The 18758-nt window shown below is 46.1% G+C and overlaps 1 protein-coding gene across 3 annotated transcripts in view; it reads left to right on the top strand.

Annotated features, from left to right (window-relative positions):
* Positions 1-18758, top strand: part of ZMYM2 (zinc finger MYM-type containing 2) — an 851515-nt gene that overhangs the window by 292853 nt on the left and 539904 nt on the right. For all 3 annotated transcript variants that reach the window (XM_069202286.1, XM_069202285.1, XM_069202287.1), the window contains exon 6: positions 11899-12046. In XM_069202286.1, the coding sequence (XP_069058387.1) occupies positions 11899-12046 (148 nt within the window). The remainder of the gene's footprint in view (positions 1-11898; positions 12047-18758) is intronic.

Genomic DNA, 18758 nt, shown 5'->3' with positions numbered 1-18758 from the left:
AGTGTTCTTATCAAGGCACATATTCTTAAGGGTGTGATGACACTATGAGCAAAATTGGAACAAAGCTTTACCTGCTGAACCTTTTGAAGTTTCTGAAAGAATTTGCTGAGACATAAGAAGAATGTGACTTTAAAGATGTAGAAAAGTTACTTTTGTGTGTGGAAAACGAGTTCTGACTCACACATTTGACGATCTTCGGTACAGTGAGTTCAAAAGATCTGTCAGCTAAGTGACCTTCCACCGACGTCCTATTGTGTGTGTGGACACTTTAAAAGAACTTTCTACTTGATCAGAAGATGTGTAAATGTTTTGGATCATGCATATGTAGAGAAAGATCTGTGTGAATTTGGTTGGGACGATATTGATCGGGTGCTAAAACCTGTGAAATTTCTAACGCTCCAACCCACAGAATGTATACATACATGTACGTGTAAAACCTGTGCTACCAAAAGATGTCGCTGCCGATACTCTTCTCAGATGTTCAACATTCTGCAAATGTACCACAAGGGATTGCCGAAACAAATAAAGTGAACTATGAAAATGTCTCTAAAACAGGAGTGATAAACATAATTTTTTTATATTTAGGTCATAAACATTGTTTGGTATGTGCATAAAAGGATAAAAAAACATTATTTGTTTCATTTCTATATATGTCTCTTGTTTCTCTATTATAGCTGCCATTTTTGAAAATGGTGTAGGGTTGCTCTAAGGAGTTTCCTGTCTCTATAAGATTATTTGACCTCCAAAACCTATGTTTTGACACCAAAATGAAGTATATAGGTCTCATGGTTCCTGAAATATTACACCGTCACTGCAACACATCTGCCATTTTTTTAAAAATGTTGTCCAGAATAATTCGTACTGGATCAGCAATGTCTACCCAAGCTAAATTACTTCTCTAATGATCCAAAAACACAAATCAAAAATGAAAATCTCTGGACAACATTTTTTTTTACGAGGTATACCAGGGGGGCCGGGATTATTGAAGGGAAGAGGCAAGTCTTGGACAAACTGCCCCTGAGCCCCAAAAGCTGACCAAAGCTTTTGATTGTCCTTATTCCTGCTGATTCTGATTGCAATGGATTGCTGTGGTATAAACAGCGTTCATCAATGTGTACTGATGTATTATTGTGATATAAATTGTCTGGCCACCTAAATCCAAAGATCTGCAAATTATGTTGGATATTCTATCACAGTGGGAAAGAATAATGGTGAGAGAAGGCAACACTGCATCATCCCCTTTCCAGGAGGAAGGAACAGAACAGTGTCCCCATGATCCTTACCCTAGCTCTCATCCTGTTGTATATTAAATTTGTTTCAAAGCCCATATGTTTAGAAAGCTTGAAGATAGTCCCTGGGCATACTATTTAAATGCTTTCTGGAAGTCTGTCAATAGTTGGGCTAAAGAGTCATGAATCTGTATTACATAGGAAGTGGTTTAAAAGCTCTATTGTAGTGATTAGCTTAGAGGGGCATAAAGCCATCTATTGGACCTGGTCTTTTTTGCAGGGTCACCCCAAGCTTTTTGCCTTCTTCCTATGTTTCTGATGTCTTTTTGTTGGCTCTAGGACCCTGGGCACTTTATCACTGCTTATCAGTCTCCCTTCTAAACTTTGAATAATTGGCTTATACCTGGTAGGCTCATTTAATTTACCTGTAAGTCTCTTGTACAGTGGTATCCCTTATACCCAGGGCCTCTAAATTAAATGCTAATAGTGGGCATGCAGTGCAGATTGCGCCACCCACAGGAGTAACTTTTCAAGCTTTTCTCAGGCCTGCCACTGCAGAGCCTGCGTGCGCAGTTTTCTGCCACATTGATTTGGCAAGTCAAACTGCTTGCCAAAGCCTAAACCCCCTTTTTGCTACACTTATGTCACACATAAGGGAGACACTAGATAGCCCTATGGACAGTATGCTGTGTATGTAAAAGGTAAGACATATGTCTTTATGTACTGCATGTCCTAGTAGTGAGAAAAAGCCTATTTATTTTCTCACTACTGAGAGTGCTGCTCCTCTCATTGGATTGCATTGGAAATGTCCTGACATATGGATAAGTGGTATTGTCTGATCTATGAGGGGTGCCATAGGCATGTTTGGTGTGGTTGGAATGGTAGTGAGAAATGCTGCTTACTAGTGTGTGTGGATTTTTTTTTATTGCCATTGTAGAAATGCCACTTTTATAAAGTGGGCATTTCTCTGTGCTTATAACTCCGGTGTTTTTGCAGCTTGACTCCAATCCATCTTTGGGGTAGAGTGACAGCTGGGCTTTGTGCATTCTTTTCAGACATCCAGTACACAGGGAGGGTGGAGGTGTAAGTGGAGTACATCTGCATATTGAGTGGTCTTCCTGGGCTGGGAGAGGTAGCGGTGGGGCATACATGCATCTGAAAGGGCTGTGCCATGGCCTCACACAAAGGGCTATTTCTTTTTTTTTTTTTTTTCTTCTTCTTTTTTTTACTTCTTTTCAGGGTCTACCTAGTGTGCAGTGAGAGTGTGTGTGTCTGATAAAGGCAGAATAGAAAGGTTTTCCTAATGTGAGCATTTATCTGGGTGATACGTACGACCTGCCATTTGGGATGTTCTATTCTATGTGCATCTACTTTTGGTGATGATGATGATGAAATGACAACTGCTTATTTTTGTAGAATGCAAGTAACTATGACATGATCTGACTACTGCTCGTTTGCAGAGTACTAGTAACCTATGTGATAACGTGACAACTTCTTGTGTAGCAGGGTATTACTGATACATGTTGTTTTTGGTCTAATGTTGTGTTGTGCAATACAGTTTATTTTTGTTTAACCTGTTGTGGAGTTTTCTTTGTGGTGTAATGTTTGCGTCACTAGTGGTTGTGTGTGTGTGTGTGTGTGTGTGTGTGTGTGGGGTGCAAACGCTATACACATTGGCTCTGGGATAAGCCTGACTGCTCCTGCCGGAGGGGGGGTGGGAGCAAGGGTTATTTTGGGTGTATTGCGCCCTTGCCCTGACTAGAGTGGTGGTCCCTTCCTGGCTGAGGTGCCTACCCTCGCCAACCAGGAACTCCATTTTCAACTTCAGTTTTGTGAGTGCAGCTTTTTTTTTTTAGGTCTCATCTGAGACTGCATGCTCTGTCGCTTGCAAGTCATTTTGTTAACTAAAAGGGGCTTGAAGCCCGTCTATTGCTTGCCATTCAAAGGCTTCATTGTCACTCCTATTTCCTGGCTCCTGACTGACCAGCGCATGCCGGTTTCACTTTCTTTGTTTGTTTCTCCCTTTCGTGGAGCATGAACCAAGTACTGATTGCTTTTTTTTGATAAGTGACCTTCCACTGCTCGTGTTGGGATCAAGTTAATGTCCTTCTTATTTTCTTAGTCCTTGTTATTGCTTGTTCCTCGTCCCTCCTCTGTTAGTATCTGTAACACACCCACCGCCATCTAACCTTAACACCCCAACCCTCTAATACCACCCTCACAACACCACCCCATTCCCTACCACCGTCGCCACCTCCCTAACAACTCTCACCACCCTAACCACTGCGATACTACCCTAACCACTGCGATACTACACTAACCACTGCGATACTACACTAACACCACTCTAATCACCAGCACATTACCCTAACGTCCCCACCACCAGCCTAACCACCATTCTACCATCACCTCACCCTAGCCACCACCACCTTACGCCTTCTCATCCACATTCACCCTAACTGCTGCAATTACCCTAACTGCCACTGCTCTACCACCTTCAACTTAACCACCCTCACCGCCACTACCCTAGCCACTACCACCCGACCGTAACCGCCACCACCACCACCACACTAACCATCCCCTACCACCACCCCTCTACCACCCTAACAACCACCACCTTATCCATTGCACCCTACCTTGTCCACCACCACCCTATACTCCTCCACCAACCTATCCACATCCACTATAACTGCTTAACCACCACCTTAACAACTTCCACATTCACCTCCACCATAGCCATCTTCACCACCCTCACCTTAGCTGTCACCACCACCCATCCCCTCCAAACCACCTCCACCACCACCCTAACAGCCACAACCACCGCCACATTATCCAGTCTACCACTACCATAACCGGCCACCCTCATCCTAACCTCCGCCAAACAACCAGCCCTTACCACCACCATCTTATTCATCACCACCACCCTAACAACTTCACCAAGACCCTAACAGCCATCATAACCACCACCTGCACCCTCACCACCACTCTATCACCCTACCACTACCTTAACCACCAGCCTCACTAGCCTTACCATCACCCTTACCACCCCCACACTTCTACTCAAATAAAACATCATTCCTATAGAAGCTATTCGATTATTTTTAATAACAATTTTCGACGCATTACTCAATTGCTTTTTTTCATGGAAGGTTTTGGCCTACAGTTGCATTTGTTTACTCTCAAGCATCTTGTTCTAGCCTGATTATTCATCTAGATATCTAGTACAATTAAGTCATATTAACGATTAAGAAACATTTACACATCATCTGCATCTATCTATAGACCTGTGAGCCTTATTGATAGAATGCAGCATGTGAACTTTGAGAAGGAACTCTTTGGTAGGATTTTGCTGTAAACTCTAGGTTGAATGCTTGCTGGGCAGATTCACATTTGCATAAACTTCATAGTGTGAATGCTGTGTACCTTTTAATTGCTGTGCAGATGGAATAAGAAAATGAAGTGTTCCTCTCACTATGTGCCAGGCGTTTAATCAAGCAACTCACAAACGATCATTCCTACTTATGTGAGCTTTCATTCCTCTTGTGTTTGTTCTCACCTGACTCATGGCCTTGTTACTTGTGTCCTTCCACTGCTTACATTTCACATACTCTTTATTGTTCTTGGTTAAGCACTCCATGGGTGTGTGTGTTTTCAAGATGTCTCACTCATGCACTTTGTGTCCCTCCACAATGCTCAATGCTGCTCTTGCCAATGCCCTCCATGTTGTGCTTGGAGTTGTGTGCTTTTCCCCACACTTTACTTCATCACCTGTGTGCTTCTTCACCGTTCTACAGTGTGCTGTCATTCAGCCATGTGCTACCGTTGTTGGCATGATATTACAGGTGATGGAGTGGTTTCAAGGAAGAAGGTAATTTCGTGATAGGTAGCAACATTCATAGAGCCAAACTTAATTTTATGGTCTGAATCAAAAATCATTTTGATGAGTGCCATGAGATTAGTAATGGGTTCACAAGCTTATTAAAGATTTTCACACCAAAAGGCTGCGTAAGGAGTTTGAACATAGTAGATTGTGATTACGATATCAGGGAGCGGACTTGGGAAGTACACCCCATTTTACAAGTCTAATAATCAGTTTGAGGTCGTTTTGTACTACTTAGTTTACTTACATCTGCTAACACTATACATTTTAGTTAGCCAAAAAGCCTCCACCCATTTTACAGAAATTGGTAATATTACCTCACAGGTCTGCTTTGTTTAGTAAACTAGTAACTCTTATCTCTGTGCTTTTATGCTCCTATTTTGTTCCAGCGTCCTTACCACTGTGTATATTCTACCATTTCCACTCACCCTCCCATGCAGTGTTCAATTTCTTGAATGTTGTTGACCTTCCCGTTTTCCTGGAAGAGTGTGCGGTGTCTCTCTTCCTGCGACTAGCCAGTGTAGCTATCCCAAGTGTCTCAGCTGGGGAGCATCATTCAGGGCTGACGAGAATTTAAATTATTCCTCTCTTGCCCTACTAGGTGTCCATGAAGAGGTTTCTTCCCTGGGCTTGTCTGCCTGGGCTAGAAGGGCTTACCCCCAAATTCCATATTACATTGTAATCTGTATTTTGAAGCAATTGTTCTTCTCTATTATTTGCTTAATAGTTGCTCGCCATATTTAGCTCTGGTTTTAGCTGTGATCCTTTGATTTTGACTGACATTATTTGCATCCTTAAACTGGTTGTCAGCTGGCACGCAACTGTTGATCTGTTATATTGTTAACATTTTTGTTCTTCCAAAAACATCATCCAGCATGGGGCAGTGAGTAACCCCACTTCAGCCTTTAGCTCACTTTATGGCTAACTGGTGAAGAAGATTAAAGGAGATACTTGAAAACGATTTCAAAAGAAGGAAGGAAACTTAAGGGAGGATTAATAAGGACTGATGAAAATCAGAATTTATGTTCTACTTGTCTTGGATGAAACTGCTGCTTGTGTGGCATCATGGTACTTTCTGACCTGAGCAGTTACAGGAGCCCTCTGAGTTGAATTACTGAAATGTGTGATTGTAAAATGACGAATGATATAAATTAATTGAGTGAGGTATTTTAGCGGCAAACATGGACCTGCTTGTTAGCTTGCTCATAGTTAAACGACATGGGGGCTTAGCTTTATTTATTTATGTGAAATTGTTGAAGTCTTCTCTTGGAAATATATCATCCGGGTTTGCATCGTGGTATTTTTTATTTTTTAAATCTTAATCAGCCATCTGAAACTGAGAAATAAAATGAAATGAGTTTAGCCTTAAAGTAGGTTGAGATTTTAAAGAGCTGGGAATGCAGAGGTAAGTGTAGGAAAATGCCACTGTTGGCATGGTTACCCCCTCACTGTTTGCCTTTTGTTGATGCCAGCTTTGATTGAAAGTGTGCTAGGACCCTGCTAACCATGCCCCAGCACCAGTGTTCTTTCCCTAAAACTGTAACTTTGTCTCCACAAATGGCACAGTCCTGGCACACAGATAAGTCCTTTGTAAATGGAACCCCTGGTACCATGGGCCCTGTGGCCAGGGAAGGTCTCCAAGGGCTGCAGCATGCATTATGCCACCCTGGGGACCCCTCACTCAGCACATGCATACTGTCTCACAGCTTGTGCTGGTGGGGAAAAAATGACTAAGTGGACATGGCACTCCCCTCAGGGTGCCATGCCCACAACCCACTGCCTGTGGCATAGGTAAGTCACCCCTCTAACAGGCCTTTCAGCCCTAAGGCAGGGTGCACTATACCACAGGTGAGGGCATAGCTGCATGAGCATTATTCCCCTACAGTGTCTAAGCCAATTCTTAGACACTGTAAGTGCAGGGTAGCCATAAAGAGTATATGGTCTGGAAGTTTGTTAAACACGAACTCCACAGTTCCATAATGGCTAAACTGAATACTGGGAAGTTTGGTATCAAACTTCTCAGCACAATAAATCCACACTGATGCCAGTGTGGGATTTTTTGAGAAATGCACATAGAGGGCATCTTAGAGATGCCCCCTGCATGCCAGCCCAACTGCTAGTGCTGGGCTGTCCGGTCTCTGCCAGCCTGCCACTTCCAGACTAGTTTCTGGCCACATGGGGTGAGTGCTTTTGTGCACTCTGTGACCAGGAACAAAGCCCGTCCTGGGTGGAGGTGCCTCACACCTCCCCCTGCAGGAACTGTAACATCTGGCGGTGAGCCTCAAAGGCTCAAGCCTGGTGTTACATCTCCCCAGTGCACTCCAGCTAGTGGAGATGCCCACCCCCGGACACAGCCCCCACTTTTGGCTGCAAGTCCGGGGAGATAATGAGGAAAAACAAGGTGTCACCACCCTCCACCCAGGACAGCCCCTAAGGTGTCCCGAACTGTGGTGACCCCTTCCTTAGAAATCCCAATAGGATTAGGGATATGTCTCCTTCTCCAGAGGGAGGAGGCACAAGGAGGGTGTAGCCACCCTCGGGGACAGTAGCCATTGGCTACTGCCCTCCAGCCCTAAATACACCCCTAAATCTAGTATTTAGGGGTGACCGTAAACCTAGGAAATCAGATTCCTGACGACCTAACAAGAAGGACTGCTGACCTGAAAACCCCGCAGAGAAGGAGACAACAACTGCTTTGGCATCAGCCCTACCGGCCTGTCTCCAGATTCAAAGAACCTGCAACAGCTACACATCCAGCAGGCCCAGCGACCTCTGCTGACTTAGAGGACTGACCTTCAACCCAAAGGACCAAGAAACTCCTGTGGACAGTGGGGCTGTCCAAAACAACAAAGAAGAAACCATCTTTAAAGGGACTCCCACCTCACTCCTGAGGCGTGAGTCTCCCAACATTCTGCTTCCGACGCCTCTGGACTGTGTCCAGAGAAACCAACACTGCAGCGAGGACCCCAAGGCGACTCCCACGAGGTGTCCACACTGAGACGACCTCCCTGCACCCCCACGGTGACACCTGCAGACAGAATCCAGAGGATCCCCCTGACCGCAACTGCCAGGTAACAATGAACCTGACGCCTGAAAGAAGCACTTCACCCACAGCCCCCAGACCTGAGAGGAACCAAGTACAGGTGCAGGAGTGACCAGCAGACTACCTCATCTTTGCCCAGTCGGTGGCTGGCCCAAAAAGCCCCTCTGAGTCCTGTCTGCATCACCAGAGTGATCCCCGGGTCCCACCATTGATTCCTATACAAAACCCAACGCCTTGTTTGCACACTGCACCCAGCCGCCCCTGTGCCGCTGAGGGTGTATTTTGTGTACCTCTTTGGGACCCCCTCCTCCACCCCCCCAAGTGCTCTACAAACACCCCCTGGTCTGCTCCCCGAGGACGCAGGTACTTACTTGCTAGCAGACTGGAATCGGAGCACCCCTAGTCTCCATAGGCGCCTATGATATTTGGTCCCCTCTTTGACCTCTGCACCTGACCTGGACCTGTGTTGCTGGGTGTTTGGGATTGCCTTGAACCCCCAACGGTGGGCTGTCTATGCCCCAGAGACTGAACTTGTAAGTGCTTTACTTACCTGAAAAACTGACCTTTACTTACCTCCCCCAGGAACAGTTGAATTTTGCAGTGTCCACTTTTAGAATAGCTTATTGCCATTTTATGCTAAACTGTGTACTTTACTGTTTTTTTTTGTTCAAAGTTCTATATTCACCTATGCCAAGTACTTTACAATTGATGTACTTACTTGATATCTGAATCTTGTGGTTCTAAAATAAATTAAGAAAGTAATATTTTTCTATACAAAAACCTATTGGCCTGGAGTTAAGACTTTGAGTGTGTGTTCCCATGTATTGCCTGTGTGTGTACAAATGCTTAACACTACCCTTTGATAAGCCTACTGCTCGACCACACTACCACAAAAAGAGCATTAGAATTATCGATTATTGCCACTATCAACCTCTAAGGGGAACCTCTGGACTCTGTGCACGCTATATCTCACTTTGAGATAGTATATACAGAGCCAGCTTCCTACACTAAGAAACTAGTTCTCACAGAGTGATAGATTGCCACGAGTGGTGCTGACTGGAAAAAGGATGTGGGTGATGAGGAAAAAGTAGCAAGTAGCTAAAAAGCTGTAGACTGAGCCAAAAGAAAGGCCCAGATTGGATTATTTATTGCTCAGAGAACATATATTCAAGGTGACCATTGACTATGTGCAGTCACCATGAGAAGTATATCTTTAATTACTGTTGGAGTGAAATTGGCCAGAACAGGACAGACTTAGAAAAGCAGAGTAGGAGGGATGAACGAAGGTATAGTTTCAATATATAGACCAAGAGAATCTGAGTGTAATATTTAATCATGTAAATTGGGTCCAGGTGAAAATAAAAGGCATGGAAATGTGGTGTGGTACTTACTGTTTACCCTTTAGTGTGCATCCTTTCCAATGGTGTCTTGGCGAGACGCATCCTGGTGAGATTGACCTAGCCTGATGATAATGCTGTCTTTGGAAGCTTCAGATGGTAGGCTTTGGAAAGTTTGTATACCTCATCCAGGGCCTACAAATTTAGTGCCAAAGGGAGGAGGTTGCTGAGATTCAGACCATTGATGGCAGGCAGGCCCTCGTGAATTATTCAGTAAAAGCAAGGCAGTAAGATGGAATTTACAGCACACCTCAAAAAACATACATTGAAAGACATTGTTGCACAGTAACAGTAGTGGCAGATGAGTAGGACAGGAATGCCACAACGATAAAGTGTTACAATTATTCCCCTTCTTGACCTCCAGACCCCATGTTAAGAGCAAGGCACAGAGTCTGTGGAACATCCTTATATCAGGCTGTAAAATCTCATTTTATTTCTGCCCAGTTGTGTGTCTGCAGTGTGAATGCTGTGAAGCTGGAGCCTATGTATGACGTGAGGGAGTTCACCTTAAAACCTAAACGCATACTTTGCAGAAAAACAACTTGCAAAGCCCACACACATCACAAGATGGCAGGAGTGTACAAAGAATGTAAATCTACACCACTACACTCTTCAAACAGGTAGTTAGTTGGCTTTAAGTAATGTTTTCTTTTATATGATATTTTATCGAAAGTGTTAACATTTTCAAACTCTGCAAATCTTTTCTTTCATTAGAGAAAGGAAAGTTACCTTGGCTCTCCAAATGAATTGCAAAGCCGTAGCACACAGTTATCATTTAAATCTGAGTCGGTGCTCCCTGTGCACAGCTACCATGTACACTTAAATGGACAGTCTCTTAGCCTGTACACATGCGTGGGAACCGGTGATGTGCGCAGCCTGCTTGGAGCCCTGTGCCCACCAGCAGAGAGTAGCTGACCTCATTTTAAAAGGTAGACGACTGCCTACTTTAACTCAACTTATTTTTCAAATAAGACTCTAAGTAGAGTCGCTCAAAACAGAGGTCCAAAAAATAGGGGTCCAAAAGCAGAAACAAAATACTGAAGGTGTTTATGGTTCAGTGAAATCATGGTAATGTCCATAACATTTGGTTTTCGAAGGAGTGAGATAGAATGGAAGTTAGTACGTTTTAATTCCTTTAGTTAAAAAAAAAATCGACTGGTTCATAAGATGATTGTCATATGCCAGCGGAAGTGGAGAAGTGAAAGAAAAAACTAAAGGAATGCATAAACTGATTTATATCCTCGATGGTGTGCAGTGATGCTGTATTATTTGTGCGTGCTATCAAGAAATAAAATAGTTTCTTTAGTGGCTACAAAAGAATCAAACCCACGTCCCTAAGGAAAGGAAACACATTTTTTAGCAGATACAGAGACACAAAGACGGAAAAGAAGAAATGACACGCTTGAATCACTTTCAGACATGAAATAATTAGTTAAAGTAGCACTCAAACGGGATCTTTGTGATTAACAGGGAGTGTAATTAGCATGCAAGCGATTTAGGTATAGCGCACGAATTCTGTGACTGAGTACAAATAAATGACAACGTTTCCTTAGCGCCCTTTTTATTTAGAAGATGGACTACGCATAACAAACTTTCGAGAATGATCTTTGGCTGGTTCTATACCCACCTGAAATGAGAATCACACAGACAAGGCTTCCCAGCCCACTGGCAGTATCAAGGTTACTGAGGATCCGTAGCATCTTTTTCTTTTCTAAGGTATTCATGCCCTCCTTGGTTAGCAGTCTTTTTATAAGCTAAGCATACTAACTAGATCAACCAAGATTTTTAAAAGTTGTAACTTTAATCGTAAAATATTATATTATGTTTTTCTTTTGCTAGGTTGAGCGCTTTGGGAGACATTTACTATGATTTACCATGCTTTGTCCTTTCTGTTTTTATTGTTGATTAACGAAATAAATAAATAAAACAAATTGCTTCAATAATGAGCAAACTACCTTTATAGTTTCTATCAAATGTTTGTATCCTCTGATGTACCTTTTTAATAGGTAAAGTCGGTTCAATACTCAGTTATCTCATTCAATGTGTTACTACATCGGGTTGGCAATTAACATTTATACAAAATGCCATTCAGATTTTAGCCAAGGGTCATTCTAAATGTAGCTGTAGATGATCCCTTGCTGGAGAAGAAAGGAAAGTTAATTACCAGTACTCTTATCTTTTGTAGCCACTTGCAGATCATCTACCATGTATTTGTTCTCTGGTTGTGGCAGATGATATACACGTGAATACAGAAGATAAAGCTGGGCGAATGTTAGTGTAAGTAACAATATTTTTCATTCTTCTAATGGTATTTTCATTGACACAATTATTGTTTCATTTGTGTTTCAGAAACATGGCAAACTGACAGGTTGTACAGGATGCAGGGCACAGTGCAAATTTTTTGATATGACCCAATGCATTGGCGCCAATGGGCATATGGAGCCTTATTGTTCGACGACCTGCATGAACAACCACAAGACAAAAACTGCAAAACCTAGTACGTTTAAATGGTGAAGTATATTAAGTAAATTTACAGTATTATTTTGTTGGCCATTTACTGAAGCTTCTCATGTAACTGTTATGTAAAAAAAGCGAGAATTATAGCATACAAAAACATCTCAACTGCAGTTTAAAAAATAAATAAATAAATAAGCTTGTGGCTGCAGGAAGGTAGCCGCTTTTTCGCATGTTAACCCCCACTTTTTGCCTGGTTTCAGTGTAGTTTGACTGTGTTCACTGGGATCCTGCTAACCAGGACCCCAGTGACTGTGCTCTTTCCCTCTCAATTTGGTTGTCCCAAACTTCTTACACCCCACTTTTGGCATACTGGTGCCCCCATATAATTCCCTAGTATATGGTATCTAGGTACCCAGGGCATTGGCGCACCGTGGTTCCCCATGGGCTGCCTTATGTTTTATGCCATTCATGGGAGCCCATGCAAAGTGTGTCTACAGGCCTGCCATTGCAGCCTGTGTGAAAGGGTGCATGCACCCTTTTCACTAAAGGTAAGTCACCCCTATGGCAGGCCCTCCTAGCCCACAGGGCATGGTACAAGTGCCTCAGTGTGAGGGCACCCCTGCATGAGCAGAGGTGCCCCCACGAACTCCAAGTCCATTTTCCTGGACCTTGTGAGTCCGGGGAAGCCACTTTAGCCGTGTACTGGACATAGGTCACTACCTATGTCCAGCTACATAATGGTACCTCTGAACCTAGGCATGTTTGGTTTGAAACATGTTGAAATCATACCCCAATACTGTTGCAGTATTGGTTGCATGATTCCATGCACTCTGGGGTCACTTAGAGGACCCCCGGCTTTGAAGGGTTTTCCAGGGCAGCCCGCGCTGCTGCCGTCCTCCAGACAGGTTTCTGCTTGAGCAGCAGAACAAAGGATTTCCTTTGGGACACGGAGGCAATATGCTTTCCCTTTGGAAATAGATGTTACATGGCTTGGGAGGGGTAGTTTCCCTAAGCCACTGGTATGCTTTGAAAAGCACATTTGGTGCCCTCCTTGCATAAACCAGTCTGCATTGGTTCAGGGACCTCCAGTCCCTACTCTAGTGTGAAATTGGACAATGGAAAGGAGAGTAACCACCCCCCTGTCCACCACCACCCCAGGGGTGGTGCCCAGAGCGCCAGGTGACCACTTGATTCTGCCATCTTGAATCCAAGGTGGGCAGAGGCCTCTGAGAGCATCTGAGTGGCCAGGTCAGGCAGGTGACGTCGCAGCCCCCTCCTGATAGCTGGTCACCCTGTCAGAAGACCAATCCCCCTTATCTGATAGATAATTCTAGTCGCAGATTCCTTACCTTTGAATTCCCCAGGCATCAGTCTGGATCCGGAGATTTTTCATCGAACAGTACAGCTGCAAGCAGTCATGTGGCGTTGGTCGACTCTGCGGGCGTTGTGGTCGCCATGATGATATTGCGGTCGTATATAGGTGCCACCCCGGCACGCTGACGTCTGTTCTTTTCTTTCCCCGCCAGCCTTCGCTCAGATCCAGAAAAAGAGCCCTCAGTCACTTTTTGACTACCAATGATTTTTTTGTGGAACTTTTTTGTGACAAGACTGTGGATGCGTTGAGGGATGTCACTTAAGACTGGCTTTAAACCCTGCGACTCCTGTCACCCAACTATGTCAGTGACGGACCCGCATCTCATGTGTCTCTATTACTTGGAGCGTGATCATGACTCTAATTCGTGCTCTGAGTGTCTGGTCATGAATCCGAAAGCTTTGAGGGAGCGGTCCCTAAAGCTGCTAGCGGCTCGACACTTGACTCCGCGTCGCTCCCGGTCTTGCTCGAGAGGAAGGTCTCGAGACCGCCCACTGAGTCACCACCACTCTTTGTCCTCGAAGTCTTTGGGGGCATTCGGGTCACAAGAAAAAGAAGTCGAAGAAGGATAATCGTTCTTCAGCTTCACCCCGTCGATTGGATGATGCAACACAAGAAGAGTGTCAACACTCGAAACCTGTCATCGCAACCTGCATCTGGGTCCGCTTCGCGTTTCCCTAACTTCCCGGGAGCTGACACTACCCCTGCCCAACTGAAAGAATTCTGTGAGGCCATGCGCCTCATTTTTGGGCAGACTGACCCACCCTGGGTGCCCTTGGGCCCAGGTGAGTCAGTAGGGGCCCCCCTGGGGTCCAAGTCATCTGCTTTGGCCCTGCTCTGGATCCGCTTCTGGATCTGTCCCAACGCTGGTTGTACCAGTGTGACCTTCCCCGGCGTTGGGTCAGACGTCGACGCTCCTGACACAGTTTGTGCCCAGAATCGACATCGAACCTATACTTATAAGCCACGACCCGGAGCCGGAACGGCATAGATTGACGCCGATTACGTTCTCCATGGGCTCTCCTGGGCCTGGGGTGATCTAGACCCTGATACGTTTGGGTATGGATACAAGGAGTGTGTAGAGGGGCCGCTGGACCCTTTGGAATACCAGCTGGACCCTCACATGGACTGGGTAAAGGAATTGGGTGACGTCAGTGGTCTGGACACCTCCCCTGACGCTGGCATGCTCTCTCCCCCTTCCGTGGCTACGGAGGAGGTAGCTTCTTACTCTGTGGTGGTAAGAAGGGTGGCTGATGTCTTGGACCTCAAGCTTCCTTCTGTGGAGGTTAGGACTAATCGCCTAACCAAGGCGATTCAACCGGGTTCTTCTTCTGAACCTCTTCTCCCATTTAGTGAAGCACTGACGGACGTCCTCTTGGGTACCTGGTCCAGACCCTGCACGGGGGCTCCTGTGAATAGGATGATTGCACGCCACTATAGACCTGCACCATCAGACCCCAAATTCCTCACTCAACATCCTATGCCTGAGAATCTTCTCTTCCAGGCTTCATCTTCATCTGGCGCATTCACTACCGCACTCCCCGGATAGATAATCAAAAAGACTGGATAACTTGGGGAAGAAGATGTTTTCTTTCACCGGTCTAGCACTGTGATCTGTAAACACTGTATGCCTTTTGGGCTGCTATTCCCATACTCTCTGGGATACAGTCACGCAGGTGCTGCCTAGAGTTCTGGAGGTGGCCTGGCCTATGCTTTCCCAAGCTTCGACAGATGGGAGGGACGCAGCAAAGTTAATGATTCATTGTGGGCTGGATACAACTGACTCTGGGCAGATCGGTTGCATCGACTGTGGCATTGAAACGCCATGACTGGCTGAGAACATCTGGCTTCTAGAGGGATGTCCAGCAATCTTTGATGGACATGCCCTTTGATGACACATGTCTCTTTGGATACAAGGCAGACTCAGCGCTCAAGCGCTTTTAAGGATTCCCGAGCCCCAGCCTGGTACCTTGGCCTCGAGCCTGTTCCAAGACCCCAGCAGTCCGCCTATCGTGGCTATGGAAGAGGCACCCAACTGCGTTCTTTCCCCCCAAGCCATCGCCCTGTGCATGCTGTACAGCCCATGCGCGACTGCGGATGCGGGATCCCACCTTCCCGGAGATCAGGGAGCCAGCGGGTCGCCCAGTCCACTTCCACCCTCTCCTCAGCCTCCAAACCTTCGTAGTCCGCGGGTACACCAGGAACCAGTTGGTTGCAGGATCCACCATCACCTTCACCAATGGCAATCCATTACTTCAGACAGGTGGGTCCTCCAGATTGTCCGAAGCGGCTAATCCCTCCCCTTCGAAACATCTCCTCCAGCCATGCCACCTTCATACAATCGCATATCGAAGGATCAAATGGCATTTCTCCACGAGGAATTCGAAGCGCTTTTGGTCAAAGGAGCTATAGAGAGGGTCCCTCTGTCAGAAGTAGGTCGTGGCTGTTTTTCCCGCTACTTTCTGGTGCCGAAAATGGACAAGGGTTTTTTTTCCCCTATATTAGATCTTCGTTCCCTCAGTCTCTTCCTCAAGAAGGAGAAGTTAAAAATGTTGATATTGGCTCAGGTCCTATCTGCCCTGGACCCAGGAGATTGGATAGTAGCTTTGGACTTGCAAGACGCATACTTCCACATCCCCGTCTTGCCGGCCCACAGATGTTACCTACGATTTGTGGTAGGTCCCGAGCACTTTCAATTTACCATGCTCCCTTTTGGCCTTACCATGCCCCTCGGGTGTTCACGAAAGTGATGGTAGTGGTGGCAGCGCACCATCACAGGTTAGGGGTTCCAGTCTTCCCCTACCTAGACTATTGGCTACATGACCTCGCCCCAGACAGTCGTCTCCCACCTTAAGACTGCGGTAAACATTTTGCATTCCCTGGGGTTCACTATCAACTTGCCGAAGTCACACCTCACTCCTTATCAGAAGCTCCCTTTCATCGGAGCTGTTCTGGATACAGTGCAGTTTTGTTCGTATCCTCCCGAAAAGTGAGTCTAGGATATTCGGGCTATGATACCAATGTTTAAGCCTCTATCTTGGATTTCGGTGAGAATGACTCTGAGGCTGCTGGTCCTCATGGCCTCCTGCATCCTGCTAGTTGAAAGCCCAGATGACATATGCGGGCTCTGCAGAGGGACCAGTTCCAGTGGGCACAGCATCAGGGGAATCTCTCCAACAAGGACCGGGTCTCAGAAGGAACTGCAAGAGACCTACAGTGGGGGGTTAGGATTGGGACAAAGGCAGATACCTCTCCTTTCTCCAACCATATCTTACAGTGGTGACAGATGTGTCACTCCTGGGATGGGGTTGCCACATGGGAGAGGTGGAGCTCAGAGGTCTCTGGTGGAAACTGGGCTCCATATCAACCTTCTGGAGCTCTGAGCAATTCAACTAGCATTAAAAGCATTTTTTCCCTCTCTCAAAGGGAAAGCAGTGCAGGTGTTCACAGACAACACCACTGCCATGTGGTACTGCAACAAACAAGGCAGAGTGGGGTCGTGGACCCTTTGTCAAGAGACTCTTAGCCTCTGGACTTGGCTGAAACATCAGGGCGTTTCCCTGGTGGCTCAACACCTGGCGGTCTCCCTGAATTCCAGGGCAGACGAACTCAGCTGACGATGCGTGGTCGATCACGAATGGCGTTTCCAAGATCTCTTCCTTCAGTGGGGAGAACCTTGGTTAGACTTGTTCGCCTCCGAAGAGAACACTCAACCTCAGCTGTTTTGCACATTGGAGTTTCCAAGACGGCACTTGCCTGTCAACCCTTTCCATCACGAGTGGGACTCGGGCCTCCTGAACGCCTTTCCGCCCATACCACTTCTGCCCAGAGATCTGAAGAAGATCAGGCAAGACTGGGTCCAAGTAGTCCTGGTGGCTCTGGACTGGGCACGAAGAGTCTGGTATCCTGAGCTCTTGACCATGGCCATAGCTCCTCCGATCAGACTGCCGCTTCGGGAGGATCTTCTGTCGCAGCAATGGGGAGGATGGGGGTCATCCACCCAAACCTGTCCACCCTTCTCCTCCTTGCGTGGAGATTCAGTGGCGACAGTTGACGTCTTTTGACCTGCCACCTGAAGTCTGTAACATCATCTTGGCTGCCAGGCATCCCTCAACCAAAACTGTATACGCCTGTTGTTGGAAGAAATTTGTGGCATGTTGCATCGACAAATCTGTGGATCCTCTATCTGCTCCTCTCTCTCAAGTTTGTCTCTTTATTCTTTCCCTTGCCCAACAAGGCTCTGCCCTGGGAACCCTCAAGGGCTATCTTTCTGCTATCTCTTCTTTCTTGAGGTTACCAGATAAACCTTCTTTATTCAAATCTCCGATTGTTGGGAGGTTTCTTAAAGGCCTCACACATCTTTTTCCTCCTATCCCATTCATAATGCCCCAATGGGATCTGAACCTAGTTTTAGCATAACTTATGTGTGCCCCATTCGAGCTGCTTCACAACTGCCCTTTACAACTCTTAACCATCAAAACTGTCTTCTTAGTTGCCATTACCTCTGCCTGCAGAGTAAGTGAGCTCCAAGGTCTTTCATCTAAACCACCTTTCCTGGCAATACACCCTGACAAAGTAGTGCTTTGCACAAGGGTTTCTTTTCTACCTAAAGTAGCGACACCCTTCCATGTCGGGCAGTCCATCACTTTGCCTACCTCTTATGCACCCCCACATCCCGCACATGAAGAGGAGAGACTTCACCGCCTGGATCCAAAAAGAGCATTGGTGTTCTACCTTGATCGTACCAAAGACTTCCGGGTGGACGATCAACTCTTTGTGGGATATGTGGGTGCAAAGAAGGACAAGGCGTTGCAGAAGAGGATCATTTCAAGATGGGTGCCCTTATGCCTCAAAATGTGCTAAGAAGCAACCTCCTGAAGATTTGCATGCTCCCTCTACCAGAGCTACTGCTGCTACCACAGCGCTAGCACAGGGTGTTCCAGTCCTGGACATTTGTCAGGCAGCAATGCGGGCATCTCTGCACACTTTTAACCAGACACTACTGCCTGGACAGTCAGGTCCGCAGGCATGGCTACTTTGGCCGTTCGGTCCTGCAGGACTTCTTGGTGTGATCTTGTTTTGCAGCCCACCACTGGGGATGGTATTGCTCGGGTATCTACTCAAAGGTAAGGAATCTGCAACTAGAGATGTACAAGTTACTTATCTTTGGTAACAATATATCTGGTAGAGACATTCTAGTTGCAGATTCCTTACCGACCCGCCCATCCTCCCCGCACTGCAAACTGATTTCTAGGGACAGGAACTTCCCTTTAAGGGCCCTAGTTTCGGTGCACCACTCTGTGTTCTTCATGGCTCTGCGCTACTGGCGTGGAAAGCTGCGAAAAGAAACTGACGTCAGCGTGCCAGGGTGGCGCCTATA

This window comes from Pleurodeles waltl, chromosome 8 (genome assembly GCF_031143425.1).
Source record: "Pleurodeles waltl isolate 20211129_DDA chromosome 8, aPleWal1.hap1.20221129, whole genome shotgun sequence".
NCBI lineage: Eukaryota > Metazoa > Chordata > Amphibia > Caudata > Salamandridae > Pleurodeles > Pleurodeles waltl.
Note: the sequence above shows the minus strand (reverse complement) of the source record. Positions and strands in the feature narration are given on the sequence as shown.